At 40.9% G+C, this 19,510-nt stretch overlaps 1 protein-coding gene across 3 annotated transcripts in view; it reads left to right on the top strand.

The window, feature by feature from the left end:
• RASA3 (RAS p21 protein activator 3) overlaps positions 1-19,510 on the top strand; it is a 129,935-nt gene that overhangs the window by 36,156 nt on the left and 74,269 nt on the right. For all 3 annotated transcript variants that reach the window (XM_042867738.1, XM_042867737.1, XM_042867736.1), the window contains exon 3: positions 10,654-10,757. In XM_042867738.1, coding sequence (XP_042723672.1) covers positions 10,654-10,757 — 104 coding nt within the window. The remainder of the gene's footprint in view (positions 1-10,653; positions 10,758-19,510) is intronic.

The raw sequence follows: 19,510 nt of genomic DNA, 5'->3' as shown, positions 1-19,510 counted from the left end.
TGATCATTAAAGTCCTTCACAGGGAGGATGAAGTGGGGGAGCGAGGGGTGTATGATAATAGTTGATGTCATTTCCTTGAACTAATCCAATTATTTTTTCTTTTGAGAAAATAACTGTATGTAGAAGGCATGAGCAACAAGTGTTGCTCTTTTAGTGGGGAAAATTTCCTCTGTCTTTAGGTGTCATTATAAAGCTGAAGAGACTGTGCAGAAACTGGAAGGTTTCTCGTTTCCTGTAGAGCTGAATTCCTTTTATCTTTTGAGGTAAATTCAGAGCAGAGAAACACAATGGTCAGAGACCAGGAAAACATAACTGGGTGATGAAAGGTTAAAAGATAGGAATTGTTTAGTATGGAAAAGAGGGCTGACCATACACAAATCTGTAAGCATATTTTTAAAAAATTGTGAGAGAGGGAATTGTTCTGTATGTCTAGTATGGCATCTAGTATAGTATACTGCAAGTAATAGATTTAAATTGCAGTAGGGAAGGAAATTTATTAGGTTTGTTATGAAGGAAATCTTCCTGTTCTTAAAGATTCTGAAGCATTGCAGTAGATTCCCATCTTTAGCACTGATAGATTATATATAACTGGTCCTGACCAACATATTGAAAACTTCCTGCTTTGAGACAGTAGTAGACCAGATGACCTCTCAAAATCCTTTGCAGTCCCATTTTCCCTGCTGTAAGGATTGACTAATGGTGATCTTTATGTTTATTCTCCCAGTGAATTTACCTCTTCCATGGTTGTCTTGACTGTCTTTCTGTCTGTAGGCTTCTATTTGCAAGCACTATTTTTTAAAAACTTGTTTCTTCATCCCTGAAAATCCACTTAAACACTGTATTAACACGTGGATTTTGCCTTGATCCAGATAGATGTTTCTCTGGCCTTGTTTTTCTTCCATGAAAACAAACAGCAAAACAAAAGTGCAGACCCAAATACCCCAAAATCCAAAATACATCCCAAAAATCCCAAATACATCAGTGGTAAAATTGGGATGTGCTCCCAATCTGTTGATCGTGATTGCTTTTATTTAGTGAGGAACACTCAAACAGCTGTATAATCTTTCATATGATTACATTTAAATATATTTAAACAAGTGCATAGACTTCTAGAGGAGGACGTTTTTGAAATCAGACAGTGCAGTGCTAGCCTATTGTTCTTTCTAAGATGAGCACATAACTGAGAAGCCAGTAATGTTGTTACGTTCTTTAATGCTTGTTTGTAAACTGATTGAACTCATTGACTAACCATAAATTATTGAGCAGGTAGATTTCTGTGCCCTAAAGCCCTTGTAATTTGTATGCAGCAGAGAAATCTTTGCTTTCATATATAGTGTTTGCCAGGCACTCGCCAACGTATCAGGGAAGTATGTGCTGGGTGCCTTTTTCTGAGGTATCACTGCTGTAATCCGTGACGTTACGTGGAAGCTGGGACATAGAGCTGGGCCACAGCATGGCTAAAATAGCAGAGTCCTGCCTGACCATCCATGTGGCTGGCATAGAAGGCTGTGCTGTTCAGGCCCATTTTCTGTTCCCTACCACTTCACTGATGACATGAGGTTGGGTTACTGGTCACAGCTAGCGAAAAAGTAATAAGAATTGTCTGCATTTTCACTTCTACTGGTTATTCCTCTGTATTTGATTTACTTTTTTTTCATAGTTGATGAAATAGTTTTTCGTGTAGCTTATGAAAAAATCTTCTGTGCGAATCTCTGAATTGAGGGGTGTTTCATATGCAGCTCTACCAATTTTGAAACGGTGTCTTCTCATACAAAACTGTGTGTCCTGGAGAATCCTATCTTTTCCAGCATGTCTGCATAAAATGACTTTTTTTAATGTGCATGAAAGGATTTGTAATTACAAGTTGCACTGAAACGCTGCCTTGTGTACTTGGGAATCCAAGAGTGCATGATAATGGTTATTCTGTTGGGATTTTCTTTGTGTGTGTGTGTTGTTTTTTAACTTCATTAATTTTCTGTTAAGCAGTTTAAAACAAACAAAGAAACACCAAAACAACATATGTTTCTCCAGGCAGGCCTTCTGATGTAAAATTCAAGTAGGACCAGTGAATGGAGAGGAAGGATGCCGTTCCTTGTCTTTCCCAGAAGGACTTGCATGAGGGACCAGTTCTGGCTTGCTTTGGGTGTCTGTGGCAGAGCCTTCACACTCTGACTCATGATCTCCTGTATTTTGCATTGAGACTCTAAGAAGTTATCTCCCTGAGCTCTGCTCTAATCTTCTGCAACAGATTTGTATTTTATCAGGCTGTGGCAGAGGCATGGGAAGACAACTGAGATCAGTAACCTCTTAAATCAACAGAAAATAAATCATTCAGAGTGTTAAGAACTGAACCAGGTCATCCTGTTGCCCATTCCAGTGCTCTTACCACTGCTCTTGAGAGATTTTCCGTGAGCATGGTGCCCTTTATCTAAGTTTGCATCATAAAAACTGAGAGCAGCCAGCATGGTGAACCTTAACACCCCTGTTCAGCAGTCAGGTGGGACTCATAAATTGCAAGCAGGAATTTAAGTTATTCCTGCCATCTTGTTTCTCTTGGCTCTAGTTAAGCTGAATGATGGCACTCGTGCCTTGTGAGGGCTGCTATGAGGATTACTTGGTAGTATCTGACCAAATACACCAAGTTCTTTACATAGAGAGTGGTGAGGTGCTGGAACAGGCTGCCCAGAGAGGCTGTGGATGCCCCGTCCCTGAAGGTGTTCCAGGCCAGGTTGGATGGGGCCCTGGGCAACCTGGTATTAAATATATTATATTATTATATATAATTATAGTATTAAATGTGGAGGTTGGTGGCCCTGCATGTGGCAGGGGGGTTGGAGATTCATGATCCTTGAGGTCCCTTCCAACCTGGGCCATTCTGTGATTCTGTGACATGGGCTGGTCCTTCTCTGAAATTGCAGGGAAGTGTGAAAGTCCTGTTTATGTGGGGTGGCTCAGAGTCATTTAACTTCTCTGGGGGTCCGTGGACAAGCAGGATTAGTGTGCATGTTGATCAGAGGAATCTTTCCAGGTTCCCAGGAAGAGAACCTTGAACTATGCGAGTAGATGGAAGCGAATCTTGAAACAGTGCTTTTTTCATAAATTCCTTGGCATGAGCTTTTAGTAAATTCTGAGTGGGTCACGTGCTAGTCGAAAGAGAGAGGACAGTTAGAGTGGGGATCTAATAAACTTTTCTGTTTAAGCGTTTGTCTTTCAGTATTTATACTACTATCACAGAGAATGGCCCTGAATATAATTGGATCTACTCATGAAACCTAGCAGAGATGGATGTGAAGCCCCTTATGTATTTTGTGTCTAAAGAAATGAGTGAGGTTGTTGTGTTCGTTATTTTTTTTCAATGCATAGATTTACAACATTTTTTAGGTCTGAGCTACAAATAAGCAACCTGACAGTAGTTTTGCCTGTAAATCTCTTTTGCTGAACCAACTCTTACCTTCCCCCATGAGCAGCTCCAGACTTCAGGCACTACTGTCAGGGGCTTGTTCTAGCAGCAGAGCTTCCCGAAGGATAAACTTTCTTGGCTTGTTGGCATTAAGACTGACTTTGCCTTGGCTGTTTCCATCAGATGTTTCCATTCACTTAAAGGGCAGTGTCAGCTGCAACAGGAAATCAAGGCAGCTTCTCAAATCATAGGTGAAGAATGGAAGGAATGTGACATCTCTAAATTTGTTTCAAGGATATGAATAAAAGCAAAAACTGTCACACATTAAGAATCAAATGGCTGACGCTGTGTGCTTTAGAGAGATGAGCCAAGCATCTTGAGTCTGTCATTATTTAGTTCTCCACTATTTCACTGAGGAATTTTTCACGTGCTAAACATAGTGATCAAAGCCTGAATGAAAAAGAAAATGAAGCCAGAAGCACTTTCTCCACCCACAGTCCTTTTTTTTTTTTTTCCCTTCGTAGTTTCCAGTGAAAGAAACAGTGTGCTTGTGAGTGTGTAGTGAAATGTGCTGTAAGTTCAGTTATGGCCGCATTCCCTTCCACAGGAGGTAGTTATGTTTGTTTTACTATCAGGTCTGGTAACAAATTCAGTTGATAGCTTGCAGAACTTTCTCTAAATAATTCTGGTATTGTATTTTACGTTTTGTGTTGTTTTTTTTGTTTGTTTGTTTGTTTTTAAATTCTGGGCTTGCTCAGACACTGTTTTCCAGTGTGTGGAGTTCACGGCTGCATGGCTAAACTTCTCTTGCGTTCTGATAACATCTTGGATGCAGGCCAGTTCTCAAGTTTTAAACACATAGTTGTTTCCCTTAGTTGGACTGTTGCCAAAATCAGCTCAGTTAGCTGCTTCCACGTTCTTAGGTTGCCAGCTCACCTCTTTGAAGTAGCAGCTTTCCCCAGACCAGAGGTCTTGAGTACAGAGGCTGAACTGGACGCTGCAGCATGTCTTCTGCTGTCTGCATGTTCCGTAGCTTCTCTCTCACCTGCTCCCAACTCTCAGCATGCTGTTAGTTTCTGGGATCTGCCATCTTCTGCATCTGACTGTAGCTGACCATGGCTTTAATTCCTATTAAAAGTAGATTTCAATTCTGAAGCGTCCCAAGCCTTTAAAGGAAAGGATAAGATGGCTGTGGATACAACTTTGGCCTGGTCAGGGTTATTGTTGAAGGCAAGGACTGCATGGTCATGTAGGGAAGTAATACAGCTGGGAAGGGTGCCAGGAAAGGAAGCAGGACTTAATGGAAGGAGGAGAATGAAGTGAGCCTTGAGACCAAGGCAGGGTTTATGAATGAGAGCATTTATTCACACAAAAAACCACCCATATGAGTAACAATTGTTGGTGCTGTAAGCTGCTTTGAGCCATTAAAAAAAAAAACACAAAACAATAATAATAAAAAAAAACCAACAATGCAGCTGTAATGTGACTTCTGTTTGTGTGTGTCGTCTTACAGAATATTTTGGGAGGTGACTAGGGGCCAAACGGCTGCTACTTAAAGTTATCATAATCCCTGTAAGCCTCATTGAGCCAAACCAGCAACTGTCAAGTGAGGACGGTAACTATAGCTCGTGTGTCTGTCTCCGTGTTCTGATATTAGGGGAGAGAAAATGCACACCACTTTATTTTTTCTCTGTGTGGTAAGGGTGCTTGTGGCTCTAACGCAGCGCTGCCATTTGGGTGCCTGCACAGCGACGTGAGAAAAAAAATTGCTTGGGCTTAGCGGATGTCTGGAAGACTGCAGTCTGCACTCTAACAATGGGCATAGGTGGTATGTTTGGATTTGGATGTTGCCTTGTGTGCCATGTACTTCCTGCTGTGTGTACTCTGCCAAATGTGTGCTTCAAATATAATACTGGGTATTTTTAATAAGCTGTGTAAGGAAGCGACCATGACATCTGCCAACTTTGGCTTCTAAAGATCCTGTCTTATTTGCCTGTCTTCTTGTAGCTCTGTGTCTAGTAGGAGACTGAAGTGTATTCACATTTTATTTGGCTGGCTGTTCCTGCTTTGAATAAACCTTCTCTTCTCTTCTTCCCCTCCTCACCCCCATCCCTTTACATATGCTGCTAAGCATAGCATAAAACATATTAGCCAAGCAATAGAAGAGGCTTAGTAGTAGAAACAAGCAAGCGTACTCCTTTGTACAGACTGATTTTGCTTCCAGCTCACATTGAGATGTGAACTCTGGTCTTCAGTTCATGCAGCAGGATGAATCCAGTATTTCTAAACCATTTGAAATAGTCAGAGGATGTGGAGTTGTCTGCAGCATGTTAATAGTCTTTACTTCCAAGCAAAAGAAGCACTTTAAAAAAAATCGATACACAAAGAATTTTGGTTTCAGGGGTTTCATTATTATTCATCATGCAACTCTTTCACTTCATCCACTGAACTGCTAGTGCCAAAACAAAAACAAAACTGATTTAGTGAGTCTTAAGATATGGAGAAATGAACACGGGGTGATTTTGCAGCACAGACTAAAACTAAATAAATGTATCTGTTCTGAGATTAACTGAGAAGAAGAGATTTCATCAAGTCAGTACCGTTTCCAGTGATTTTGGTAGATAGCCTAGGGTATGGAATTCAAGTTGCAAGTCTGCCTGTGGAGTTTAGTAGAACATGTAAAAGTGAACAAACTTGAATTTTTTTTTAAGACCCTGTTCATCATGTTTGTAGTGAAGATTCTCTTCCTTATTTGCTTTCGTTCTACTTGCACAGTAATATGTTTCTCCTCCTCCCTGTCTTCTCCTGAGAAAATCCATCACCAGAGCATTAGAGGAGATTCAGAAATAAATACCTTTAAATGGGAAGGGCTTCAGGATGAGTAAAACAACACATGGAGGGAACTTTCTGGATTTGATTTCCTGGTATTCTTGCTCCCTCCATTGTACCAGTCTTGATGTTTTTACTTCACTGCTTTTTCTCAACAAAGCTTTGCATATCTTCTGTCACAGCAGGTGCAGAAGCTCCTAGGGAAAACCTCGTAAGGAGAGATCATATGGCATCTGTGTCTGTGAGTGTACTTGCACTGTGTAAAAGCTGCCCAGGGAGGTGATTGGGTCACCGTCCCTGGAGATGTTAAAGGAACATTTAGGTTTGGTACTGAGGGACGTAGTTTAGCTGGGAAGTATTGGTGGTAGGTGGATAGTTGGACTGGATAATCTTGGGGATCTTTTCCAAGAGATCTTAGTGATTATGTAATTCTGAGCTGGATGGTAAGACAGCCCTGCACTTTTGGAGAAAAGCACTGCTTTCCTCCTTCAGAGGATAGCAAGGGGTGATGGAAAACCTGAAGGTTTTCGTTTTAAACACTGGTGATCTTTCTCCATAGTCTCAGATCCTGTGAGAAACATAAGAGCTGGTGACTTAGGAACAGCCCATTTCCTAAGTCAGTAGTAACTGATACGTGCACTGCCACTCTTTTCATCACTATGATAACAGAACTAAAAAGAAATGAGTAATAGTTTAAAGCTTAAAGAAGGTAGATTTGGCTTAGACATAAAGAAGAAGGCTTTTATGGTGAGAGTGCCAAGGCACGGGTACAGGTTGTTCAGAGAGGTGTTTGATGCCCCATCCCTGGAGACATTCAAGGCCAGGCTGCATCAATCCCGGGCAACCTGATCGATCTGTGATGTCCCTGTTTATGACAGGGGAGTTGGACTGGATGACTTTTAAAGGTCTTTCCAACTCTAAGGATTCTATGATTCCATAAATAGTGTTTGTTTTTAAATGTAGTGGTCTTGAGCGATGAAGCTGTTTTTGCAAATGCTTCTGTGTTCAGTGTGGAAGGAGACTGATTAGCCCCTTATAGTGGACATCCTTTACTGCAGTCTTTGTGAAATCCTGTCACTAGCATGCTCCCCTTAGCTACTGTTTGAAGTCTGTAAGGTCCTGAAATGATGGCAGTGCTAGTCTTCTCCTTCAGCTGTGACCATACCAATGTGCAACCCATGCTGTGAGGTTAAGGGAAGGGTACCCTTGTTGTTTCTCCTCCTCAAATGAATACTGTTTCTTATGAGCATACCTTTAGTCTCCAATGAAATCTGAACTCAGAACTTGGAGGTTGGATCTGAACTCACTGGATTCTGCAAGATTCCTGAGTTTTCAGCGGGGTTAGTTCTAGTATTTGTTTTGGAGGATCTTGTCAGACTCTTGAGGGCTGTGTAAGCAGATGCTGCTGTTTTTTATTAATTGCCATGTCAAAATAAAAGTACTCACTGAAGCTGTCTGACTAACTAGCTGTTGGGGGACAGAGGGAGTCATCTATCTGTTCTCTTGGGGAAAAAAAAAACACAAACCATTCTGGAGCCCTGGGGCTCATGCTCACAGTAACGTGGCTTGGGAAATAAATCATGGAATTTGCCTGCTGCGACCTCTTACTCTTCAGGTCTGGGTGGGAGATAGCAATGGTATTGTTCTGAGGGGATGCACAGAGGATAAGCACACAGTGAACTGGAAGCTCAAATCATTTGTGTGGTTACTTTAGATTCCCTCAAAACGAAGATATTATTTCTATACGAAATAAATGAAGATACTATTACAAAGTTTCACAAATTGAGGTGGGTGAGGATCAGATTTATCTTAATGTTTCCTCACAGTCAAAACTTTGCTGGGTAATTATCCGAGGGAGAGTGAGTGTACTCGGGCTGGAGACCTGCTTGGTTTTATTAGGAATGCAGCGTGACTCAGGCGTGTTACCTGAGTGGTGGAAGGCTATGAAGGGCTATGAGATCTTGGAGGGGTTAAGCCAAGTGACGAGATGTGATCTGTGCACGGCTAGCTCAGTCTTCATAGCATTTCTTCTATTAGTTAATTAGTCTCTTTCAGTTACCATGTATTGGATTAGATACTTCCTGTTGTCCATTCTGCTTTTCTGAACATTGTGTGTGTTTTGCTTCGGTATGGTCTTAGATATCTTCTGCCTCTGAGCAGCACTCGTGATAATGATTAATACAGGATTTGCCAAAGAAGCCATTTGATGTCTGTTTTCTGCTCTTTCTCCCCAGAATCAGCTGAGCTGAATTAAAGTAAGCTTTATGGTGTGTGTGCATTTCCGATAAACTGAAGCTTCTCTAATATTCTTGATAGAGAAACGGGTATATAATCCACAGTTCATTAACTATCATTTCATGCTAAGATCATTAGCGAATAAGTTCATCTGTCATATTCTTCCAGTGGAAAGGGCAATTTTATGGATGAACAGAGTATTAGAGCTCAGAACGATGCAAGTGTTTTGCATACACAGTGCCCTAAATATCTGGGTGATGCTTATGCATTTCTGTCACCCCTTTGTGGGTTAAGCCTGAGCATAAAAACGTGCACCATATGCATAGAATGGGAATTTGGAGCTGCCCAAAGCATGGCCTCTGGGATAGTTGGGTAGCAGTCAGTTTAGTAGAAACCTCTTGTTTCAGAGTGTCTGGATATTTTGTACCTGGAACAGTGGCTGCTGAATTCTTGGTTCCGAATGAAATCTCTGAGCAGAATGAGTGAAGATGATTTAACTGAGAGCACTGAATTGGAGGCAGTAGATGGGATGGATATAGCATTCAGCTGCCATCTCCAACCCTTAGATTTTCTCCTGTCTTCACAGCAGGGATGATTAAGTGGGTCACGGTGCTTTGATTTATGGCTGGGTGCGTTTATTTCAAGGAATGGGAGACTGTTTCAGTGGGGAAATTTTGACTTGTGTGTGCACCGTTGGCTTTGCTGTTTATCTAGTGTGTTTTTCCTTGTGGCTGATGGACTAGTAACTCCACCAAAATGTTGTTACTGTGTTTTGAGAGATGCCTCTGGATGGTATGATATGCATCTATTTCCTCAAACACAGTGATGAACTTGTTTGTGTTGTGATGCTCAGTGCATTGAATGATATTTGCCAGCTAGCTTGTGAGACGATTAGAGGATTTTGGGGTAGTGTATTTTCAGAAATGGCAGAAATACAAGCAGAAGTATTTGAGTGGTGTATATATATATTTGAGTAATATACCTGTGCTTTGGTGACCTGAAAGACATTGAGGGAATAACATCTGCTGACAAACAGGAGGCTGAAAAATCAAAAGTTAATGCTATGACATTTTGTAACATAAAAAAGCTTTCAGTAATGATTAAATCTACAGTACGGTTCTATCTCCTATCTTCATGCTTAGCCAAGCCAATAAAGAGGTCTGTATTTAAAAGGGGAAGAAAAAGCCTGCTGGCTTTGAGCTTGTTAGGATGTGAGATTTATATTGAAGTTTACCTCTGCCATACTTGCTGTATTTGTCTGTATGACTCAAATTGCATCCACCAATTTAGATTTGCTGAAGCATGAGTGACTTGGAATTAAAAATCTGTGGTAAAATGGTAGACCTGTCAATGAATAAATAATGTTGATAAATGCTTATAGTTCTTAGAAATAATTCCTCAACCGTATAATTGGATAGACAGGAACTGAAAAGATTGCTTTTAGGGGGTTTGAGTTTTTTTTTTCCCCCATTTAAATAGGTGCAGTCTAAAGAAAGCCCATAAGTCTCTGAAAGATTTTCATGCTGAGATTGGGCTTTTTATTTCTATGTTTTTAAAATCTTGTCTTACTATAAAAGAACTTATTCTATAAAACCCTACAAGCAGTAATAGATCTGCAGGGCTACCAGGTAACAAGCATCAAGTCAGCTGCCAGGCTTAGCTAGTACCAGTTGACTGAACTCGTCTTTTAATTGGAAACTTTGGAAGGTTTGAAAAGAAGGCTGCAGACATTTAAGTAAACAAAATCCTTTAAAAAGTATGTATGCATTCCTTAATCCATGCTGTATTTTGCATATCCTGTTCATCTGTGTGCTTTTGTGATCTCTGTTGTATAGTCTGTTGTAAGCCTTGTGTGGCAGCAGGGACCTCCATATTCAACAAACTATATGTAAACAAATCATAAGGTCTCTGCCCTCCTTCTGTTAAGGGCTCTTGTTTTTCCAAATAGAAACAAATACTTGCTCTTTTTTCACACTAGGAAATCTTCTTCTGTGGGCATTTAAGGTAGGTGGGAAGAGTAACATTGGAATGGTGCTTGAAGGTGTACTTTCATGGGTGGGAGTGATCACTGCAGTCCAGTGTGATGTCCTTAGTGTGAAATGTAAGGATGCTGGCTCCTCCAGGATACCAACACTAATTTCTTTCTCTTTGTGTGTGTGTATCTGTATGTTGTTTTTTTCCTTACCCAGCCCCTTCTATGGAGAAGACTTTTACTGTGAAATTCCTCGGACCTTTCGCCATCTGTCATTTTATATTTTTGACAGAGATGTTTTTCGAAGGGATTCCATCATAGGTATGTGATCATATAAATTATTATTTTATTATAGCTTCTCTTGGACTTCTAACTACTAGATCATATATAGTCTTACGAGTTGGGATCTTGCTATGTCTGACCATGACAGTGGTAAGTAGCGCTCAGTATTCTTTTTGTCAGATGACAAAAGTGCCTTGGATATTACATATAGAGAAAGCTGGGAGATAAGTGCTGTTTAATCAAAATAGTCAATAAAGCATCACCTAAATGTCACAACATTTTTTACTGTAAATTTTTTAAATGCAGAGTCTTCAGTCTTGCAGTACTGTAGGGCTCACTACAGTTACCTGCATGAAATGTTGTTAAACTGTGACCGTGGTAATGAGATGGAGAGTAATAGATACAGGTCATAGGTACAGCACAATGGTGACAGATTTTTATAACCAGTGTTAGAGCAAACTGTTGCTTATTTCGGGCAGGGTGTCTGCCAGATATTATTTGCCTTGCATGTCACATGCAGCAAACTAGATAAGAGCAAATTTATCTCTGTAATAAAGGTCTTTTAAAAACCTCTAGAAGTTTAATAATTATCTCTGAGAGGAACAGTTTCCATTTAAAGTTATTTTAGCTGTTTTTCATAGAATCATAGAATGGCCTGGCTTGAAAAGGACCACAATGATCATCTAGTTTCAACCCCCCTGCTATGTGCAGGGTTGCCAACTAGCAGACCAGGCTGCTCACATCCAGCCTGGCCTTGAAAGCCTCCAGGGATGGGGCATCATTTTTGCTTGCTTGATTTTTTTTTTTTTTTTTTCCCTTTCTTTTTAAATTCAGTTTCTCAATTTTAATTTTGAAGTCATGCCTGACTGTTATTTAAGAAAAAATTATAGTATGGCTGTAGCTATCAGTAATACGTGTATGTTTTGTCAGAATTCCTAGTGAGGAAATTGTCTGATGCTGAGCAACAGTGTGTATAATGCTATGAAAAGCAGTAATGTTAATATGCCTAAAGTAGTGATGCTGATCTCTGTATATGTCCTCACATTACACTGGTTTGTCATGCAGTTGCTAGCTTCGTCTTTTTGTTTAAATTGTTGTTTTACATTTTACATACCCACTAAGGAATTCTTTGTCACTAATTGGGATCATTGTATTTAAAACAGGTAAATATGCATTTCCCTCAGTCACAAACAAGTATCGACTATCGTGAATTAAGGACTTTCTTGTTTCTCCAGCTGTTTAGATTCTGCTGAATTTCCAAAGTAAAACTTGATAGTTAAACCAACTTTCATGGAAGTGTAGAACATCCTGAGTAGGAAGGGACCTACGAGGACCATCAAGTCCAACTCCACAAGGACCATCCAAAAATCAGTCTGTATGACCGAGAGATCTGTCAGAATGTTCTGTGAAGTCCTGCATTCGGGCCGTGCCCACAGCCCTGTGCATCCCGCTCCATGCCCACGGCGCTGTGCTGCAGCCCCTTTCCCTGACCCGCAGCTGCCCTCCCCTGACAGCTCCATGCCGTTCCCTCGGGCCCTGTCGCTGTCACACAGAGCAGAGCTCAGCGCTGCCCCTCCGCTCCCTGTGAGGAGCTGCACCGCCATCAGGCCTCCCCTCAGCTCTTCTGCTCTGCGCTGAGCACACACAGGGGACTCAGCCGCTTCTCATGAGTCTTTCCCCTCCAAACCCTTCAGCCTCTTCATAGTCCTCCTTTGGACACTCTGGATAATGCTGGATGTTTTGTCCAGAAGGATGCTGTGAGAAATAGTATTAAAGGCTTTACTGAAGTAAATTCAAAATATAAGCTAAATCCAGGTTCCCTTGGCAGGAGGGTTTGCAGCTGGCAGAGCATATTACCTAAGCACTAGAATGCCTTTTGCTTTTAATTTGAAAATTACAAATTCTTAGTATGATTCTTGGTGCTTGTAACTTCTTGAGACAGGGAGTTATGTTTGCTATTGTAGTATGCTAGATTGCAAATGTTTAGAAATCTATTTAGGTAAAATTCATGTTTGTTTCGGAGGAAGAGCACGGTGAGAGACCTTAGTGAGAGTACCAAGTAAACGCAGTGCAGTAACAGACAAAGCTGTGGGCGCTTCCCTTAAGAAGCAAGAATTCCATCTTCCAGACTTACCATGAAATAAGTCAGTTTTACTCTTCTGAACTGTGTGGTAGCAACTTAAACTACCCGTTCCTGAGAAAATGCTTTTGCACAGGAAGAACTCCTAGTAGTGTCCAGACACACGTGTACTTTGCAGAAAAAGCATTAGGTAAAGTATTAGGGTGGAGGTGAGGTAACTGAAAATGAATGTTTAGCTCTGGCGTATGCATCCTGGGGAGAAAGGAGGTCAGTTTATGATTTGTGAGTGAGTTTTGGGAAAGCTTTTTGGTCTCTCTGATCTCCAGTTTTCTTCTTGTAACATGGAGGCAATACTGCCTTTCTTTCAACTTCTCAGTTTCCCACTGTTGAAATCATCTCATCTCCTATGTGTCACTGGTTTTCTGCAGCTGCAGTGGCCCATAAGTTGGCAGGCCGTGGGCTGGTATTTTTCTTGCTAAGGGCTTTACTTTCTCTCAAAACAAGGATTTTTGAACACTTGACACAAACCAGACCCATGAAATTGCCAACAGAGAAGTGCAAATTGTCTCCTTTTCTCCATGTTTCCTTAGTTCCTATTTTAATAATCAAGCTCTGACATTGGAGGGCAATTCTTCAGGAGCTTCTGGAGTAATCTTCTCTGAAAGCTGCTGAGAGCAGCTTGTGAAAAGAAAAACTTGCAGATGATGCAGACAGACCTTTTTTGGATTCTTGAAAGATTGATCAGGTTAGAATTTTTTTTTTTTTAAATCTGATTTTTAATACCTCTTCAGAGAAGTGAGGTACTGTTCCTGCAATGTGTAACTTGTTTTTGTGTTGGTTTTTTTTTATGCATTCGAATGCAGAATCCATACGTAGGCAGACTGATGCCTATCCCTACTCATCTAGCACCAAAAAGCAAAATTCCAGTGATGCTGATTTACACTGAAATTTTACAGTGCATATTAAGCTATTCTAGTCTGAGTTTCCCTCTTCTCCATCTTTTCTCCTCCTTCCTTATCATAAGCACGTTGTAAAGAACATTTCAAAGATGTGGACATGTCACAAATATCTAAAAGGCACTGGAGAGAAGAAAAATCCAGAATTACTGTCACCTTCTGATACTAATTATGTAACTTTTGCTTGTAATTGGAAAATATTCTGGAAGGAGAACATTGCTCTGAAGTAAGTGCATGGGGGTATTTTCTGGTGATTTATTGAACAGGAATCATCAACAGCAAAACTAAGTAGTGGAGGTTTTGATGGGCTTTTTTTTGTTTTGGATGACAATTATTTTATAGGAACAAACTGTGTGGTATTTAAAGGAAAAAGCTACTCTGAACTTTCAACTTCATCTTAAGAGACATTTTGCTGAGGAGACTTGAAGAAGGGAGGTTAGGAAGAAGTCTCTACTGAAAATGTTTGGTTAGCTTAATGCTGGAATAAGCTCGTCTCCACTGAAATGCTGAATCCCATGAATAGGGGCCCTTTGTTTGCATTACAGAGATTGATTGTTGTATTATGTCACTGTGAGACATTTCTGCTGAAGAACATGTGGTTACCCATGCTCATCCAGCAGTGAACTTTCTCAAAGAAGGGAATCGTGGGTTGTGTTCTTCCATCTAGGGAGACTGGTTTTAAGTTCAGATGTTTCTTAGCTTGTGAATTTGCCTTGTTTCCTGTGTGATATGGCATGTACCAGACATCTTCTTGTATTGTTTGTTTGGCTGGTTTTGAGTGGGTTTCAAGAGGGAAAGAGAATGTCTGTGTGTGTTACAGTGGGTGAGAATTTGTTAATTAGTGATTTTTATTTTTATTCTTTAAGGTGGCTGGCTAGTAAAGTGCCTTTTGAATCACTTTAATTTTGCTAGAACTTTCTCTTGATGCTGCAGTGCTGCTTTCCAGGGTGACTAGAACTTAGAGTAGGCATGCTCTTATTTATTTAAATATGAAGTACAAGTCTGTGATGATAAGCTCTCTGACATTCAAAATGTGAGTCTGTGTGTGACAGATGAGAATGCTTAAGCTACCAAAACCGGAAGGAGTGGGGGCAAGAAAATGAAAAACAAGAACCCCCTGAAACCTCTGATAGAAACTTCCGAGGAGAAGCAGGCATATTCAGAATCTGGAACACGTGTAGCAGATATGTTTGTGGAACATACTGAAGTGTTTTGGCGTACAGGATGGGAGGGTTGTTGAGATACAAGATATCTTTGAGTTTGCATGTTTGTTTATTACGTTTGTGTTTCCCTAATGATAATTTGCTAAGTCGTGTAGGATTTTGTTAGCTAAAAATACGGATCTGGAAGAACTGTGTCTTGGAAGAATTTTGGATACCAGTTGAGATGCAAATATAAAGAAGAAATGCACATCTCAGAGGACATGGAATATGATTTGGCTTTTCTTGATAAAATGTGAAGTGTACAGTTACTGTGCAGATAAAATAGCCTTAAGTTGTCCTTTGATAATGTATGCCTTGACTGTTAATGGCTGAAGTTTGGTATGCGTATAGATGTGTGTAGAATGTTGGGATGCCTTGAGTAGGAAATGTACTACTGAAAGTAAAGGTAAATTCTGTTTAAATTTAGATACTTTTTTGGTTGGTTTTCAAATCATAAAGTAGAAACAGCAGCTCCCTGCTCCCCAGCACTTCATTTATTTTGGTAACAAATGCATGTAACTGACTTGCTAACATCTATATAATGCATGATCCTGAACAGAGTAAAATGGAGTTACGGTGAAGCTCTGAGGGAAAGAAAGAAGTGTACTGGATCAAATCATGTCCCTGTTACTGCACTGGGGAGTATGAACTTTCTTTCACATGCCTGAGTTACTCCTGACTGAGGGGAAGGTTTGGTTGCAGTCCTAGTGAGTGTGAAATTTTACTGAAGAAAAAACAATACAACCATGGATGTCGCACGCCTCAGCTCTTCAGTGCAAGGACAGAAGGCTAACAGAGAGAAGATTAATAAGTCATTCTGCTATGTACATTTACTACAACTCACTGCTCTAAGCCACTTTTATAGAGGTTATTAGGTGTGCTGTACACCAAATTGAAAGTCTCTGGGCCTCTGTATTCTGGCAGGCTGTAACTGTTTTCCTTGCTTAATACTAGATGAGGTGAAGCAAGTAAGGCAATAGGAAAAAAAAAAAGTGCCTGCAGAGGTAATTAAACTTAGATGCTCTAGGCTAAATTAGATGAAACCAAATTGTAGCTGATAGGCATTCTCACAGAATAAGAGCACCCTGGAACTGAAAATTGGTTGAGGTTTGCACATTACAGGTGACTGCGCCTTTGTTAATAAGTACTTCAGGGCTGAGGAGGTGTGTTTGTAGAGTTGCCGCTACAAGCAAGCTGTCTATTGCTTTTGGGTAATTGTTGCCAAATGTAGCTGAAATGTCACCATTTGAATATTTTTTTTTGGATTTTAAGGAGAGTTGAAAAAGAATCTTCTTGCTAACCTATGCTTTTTGATAGATAAGAAGGGAAAGATCTTCAAATACAACATAAAGCAGAGATCTATATTGTAGTAGAAAACTATTCTCTTTGTCCTCTGCTTAGGCAGAAGTCAAAACTTGGTTTACTGTTTCTGTGGTGTACTGGTGGATGACATGGGATTGATATCTACTCAATGTGGTGTAAATATAGCTACTAATGAAATAAAGGAAACAGATGACTGTGTCCCACAGTGACAAGTCTTAGAAAACTGTAAACTGGAATTATCCTCAGAAGATTCTCTACAGTTGTGTAGAAAGCCTAAAATAAACACTTTCTGCAGAGAATAATTTGTTGGGGTGCACTCACAGTATGTTTTAGCATAACAGATGATCATAAAAGCAGGAAAACAAAATTGAGCTTTCAAAAATGCACATTTTTCCTTTATACTCCTACAAGTGCATATTACAAACAAAGCTTAGAACCTGAAATGTCCTTTTACACAGTCCCCCATTCTTACCAGTGACACTGTTCATAATGCCTGCATTGAGATATCATAGATTTATCCTTCCATCACAAACATACCTCTAGCTAGCATAGATCGAGCTGGGCTTACTGTATTTTCTTGAGTACTTATCTCAGAACGAGGAGTTATTAAGTAGCCTCTTTTGGACTTACGTCTTGCTTGTACTAAGACTGAACCTGTGAAGACAACTCAATAGCAGTGACTGCTGGTGGGAGTACCTGTAAGAGGCTGATGCTGGTGGACTTGCAGTGTGCCCTTGTGGCCAAAAAGACCAATGGCTTACTGGGGTGCATTAAAAAGAGCGTGGCCAGCAGGTCAAAGGAGGTGATCCTCCCCCTCTACTCTGCCCTGGTAAGACCTCATCTGGAGTACTGCGTCCAGTTCTGGGCTCCCCAGTACAAAAAAGACAGGGATCTCTTGGGAAGAGTCCAGCAGAGGGCCACGAAGATGGTGAAGGGCCTGGAGCATCTCTCCTATGAGGAAAGGCTGAGTGAACTGGGTCTGTTCAGCCTTGAGAAAAGGAGACTGAGAGGGGACCTGATCCAGGTCTATAAATATCTGAGGTGTGGGGGGCAGAATGGCGAGGCCGGACTGTTTTCAGTGGTGAATGGAGACAGGACAAGGGGAAACGGCCAGAAACTGCAGCATAGGAAGTTCTGCACAAACATGCGCAAGAACTTCTTTACAGTGAGGTGACGGAGCACTGGAACAGGCTGCCCAGGGAGGTGGTGGAGTCTCCTTCTCTGGAGATGTTCAAGACCTGCCTGGATGCCTACCTGTGCTACCTGCTGTAGGGAACCTGCTTTGGCAGGGGGGTTGGACTCGATGATCTCTGGAGGTCCCTTCCAACCCCTACAATTTTGTGATTCTGTGTGATTCTGTGATTCTGTGACTTGGTTGTCCAGTGCAAGCAACATGCTGAAGGGCATGAGTGCCTGCTGGAGGCAAAGCAAATGACAGTGACTGCACTTCAAGGGGGATAAGCCATGGACTAGCCATTTCTCAGGTGTAGATTCGTTTAAATGACCCAGACAGCAGTTGGCAGAGAGCTTATCCCAGTGTGGTTATGCAGCTAGTTCTTCAAGGGGGTGAAGGGGAGGGTAGAAATTGTCATATAAGACAGGAGAGCTAACATGGTAGAGGGTAGTCTGTGCAGTGCAGCACCTTTCTTCTTTTAATGTTAGAAGCTATGTTTTAATCGCAAGCCTACTCCTCTCTGCCTTATTAAGACAAATCCTAAGAAGGGTAAAAATGGGTATCAGAAGTCTTTTTATATTTGCACTAATTATTCAAAAAACAGATGAAAATGGGGTTATGAGTGTAGTCTACCTCAGTCCTCTTTGTAGGCTATACTGCTGCTATGCTGGAATGTCACCACTATACCATTGTCACCACTAATTCTTAGCAGTGGTGGCAGGTGGTCTGGCAGTACTTGCTCTTCATGGTGCACAGCACAGGAGCCAGTAAGGAGTCATTCTGGTGCTTCTAAGGCTGTTTGACCTTCTGCTGCCTCTAATTCCTGTTATTATCTTTCTAATCCTCAACTAGAGAGATGACTTATATCAATATTTTTCCATGCCTCGGGAGGGGTAAGCAGATTTGTAGAGTTCCTAAGCAGTGAAAGCATCTACCCCTTTTTGTCTTGCAGATTTTTTTTATTTCACGACAAATAATCGTTTATGAGGATAATTATAAAATTTTACATAGTCTGAAATAGTTAGCACTGCTTTTTGGCTGGAGATTTCAAGGTTATAGAAGCCTTTCACAGCCTAAGCTGATTAAAATCAATTCTGATTTGTCCTTAGTCTTCCCAGCAGATGAAAGTGATTCTCCTTGTGCACCGTCAGATCAATTATTTTAAATGAATTCAATGATATAGTGGGTCTGTGTACTTAGCAGAAAACAACTTCTGAACTGGCCCCCATGACCTCTTACTGCCTGATATTGCTGGACATAGGAGGTGAAGTAGTCTCTACTCAGACCCTAGAGAAGACTGAATTAATTAGTCATTTGGTACCTCTTAACGTGTGACTGAGACCTAAGCCTTTGCTATAAATTATATATAATATATGTAATTAACAATGCTACAGATAATGTCAATGGAGAATAGAAGGTTGCTATGACTAGATGGAGCTGAGTTTCAAACTCCATGCTAAGTCTTAGTATGGAAATGTTAAGCCCTTACTGAAGCTCAGAGATGTGCAAAGGCAAGCTCTTGGCCTGCCAGTAGCAAAGGCAAAGGCATTGACTTGCCTGGGAAGACCATTTGGAACTCCAGTGAGGGACAAGCATGGAAGGTGCACTGTACTCACAACACTTTCTCAGGAGGTGAGGCCAGAAATCTGTACCTATCTCTGCTGCATATTTTTGCCACTAACCTTCTCCCACCACCTGTCTTCCCACTGTGTCAATATGCCTTGAGTTGTCAAGCAAGTCAGTTGAAATGATCTATGTGTCAGCCCACACATGACTCCTGAAGCTTATTTGTTCCTACTTTCTCCTCCTCCAATATGTTTATTTTTGTTGTTTGGTGTTTTTGAAGTTGAATTGGCTTCTTCAGCAATTTAAGTCCAGCATGCTGCAGGGACAAAAGTGCATGGTAGTGAAAGTCTTTGCACCCTTAGGACTATAAAGGCCCTGAGTAGTGCCTTCAGTCACCACGTGCTGGCTGTGTGTTTAGAAGAACAAGTTGCTGGTGCTTTGTTTTTTCTGCTGAAGAGGTTCCCAGGTGGGCATCAAGTGTGGAACGTCAC

The sequence above is a fragment of the Lagopus leucura genome, unplaced genomic scaffold (assembly GCF_019238085.1).
Source record: "Lagopus leucura isolate 7727_CA_CO unplaced genomic scaffold, USGS_WTPT01 Super-Scaffold_100001, whole genome shotgun sequence".
Lineage (NCBI taxonomy): Eukaryota > Metazoa > Chordata > Aves > Galliformes > Phasianidae > Lagopus > Lagopus leucura.
The sequence above is the reverse complement of the archived record's forward strand: the minus strand, read 5'-3'. Positions and strand labels throughout refer to the sequence as shown.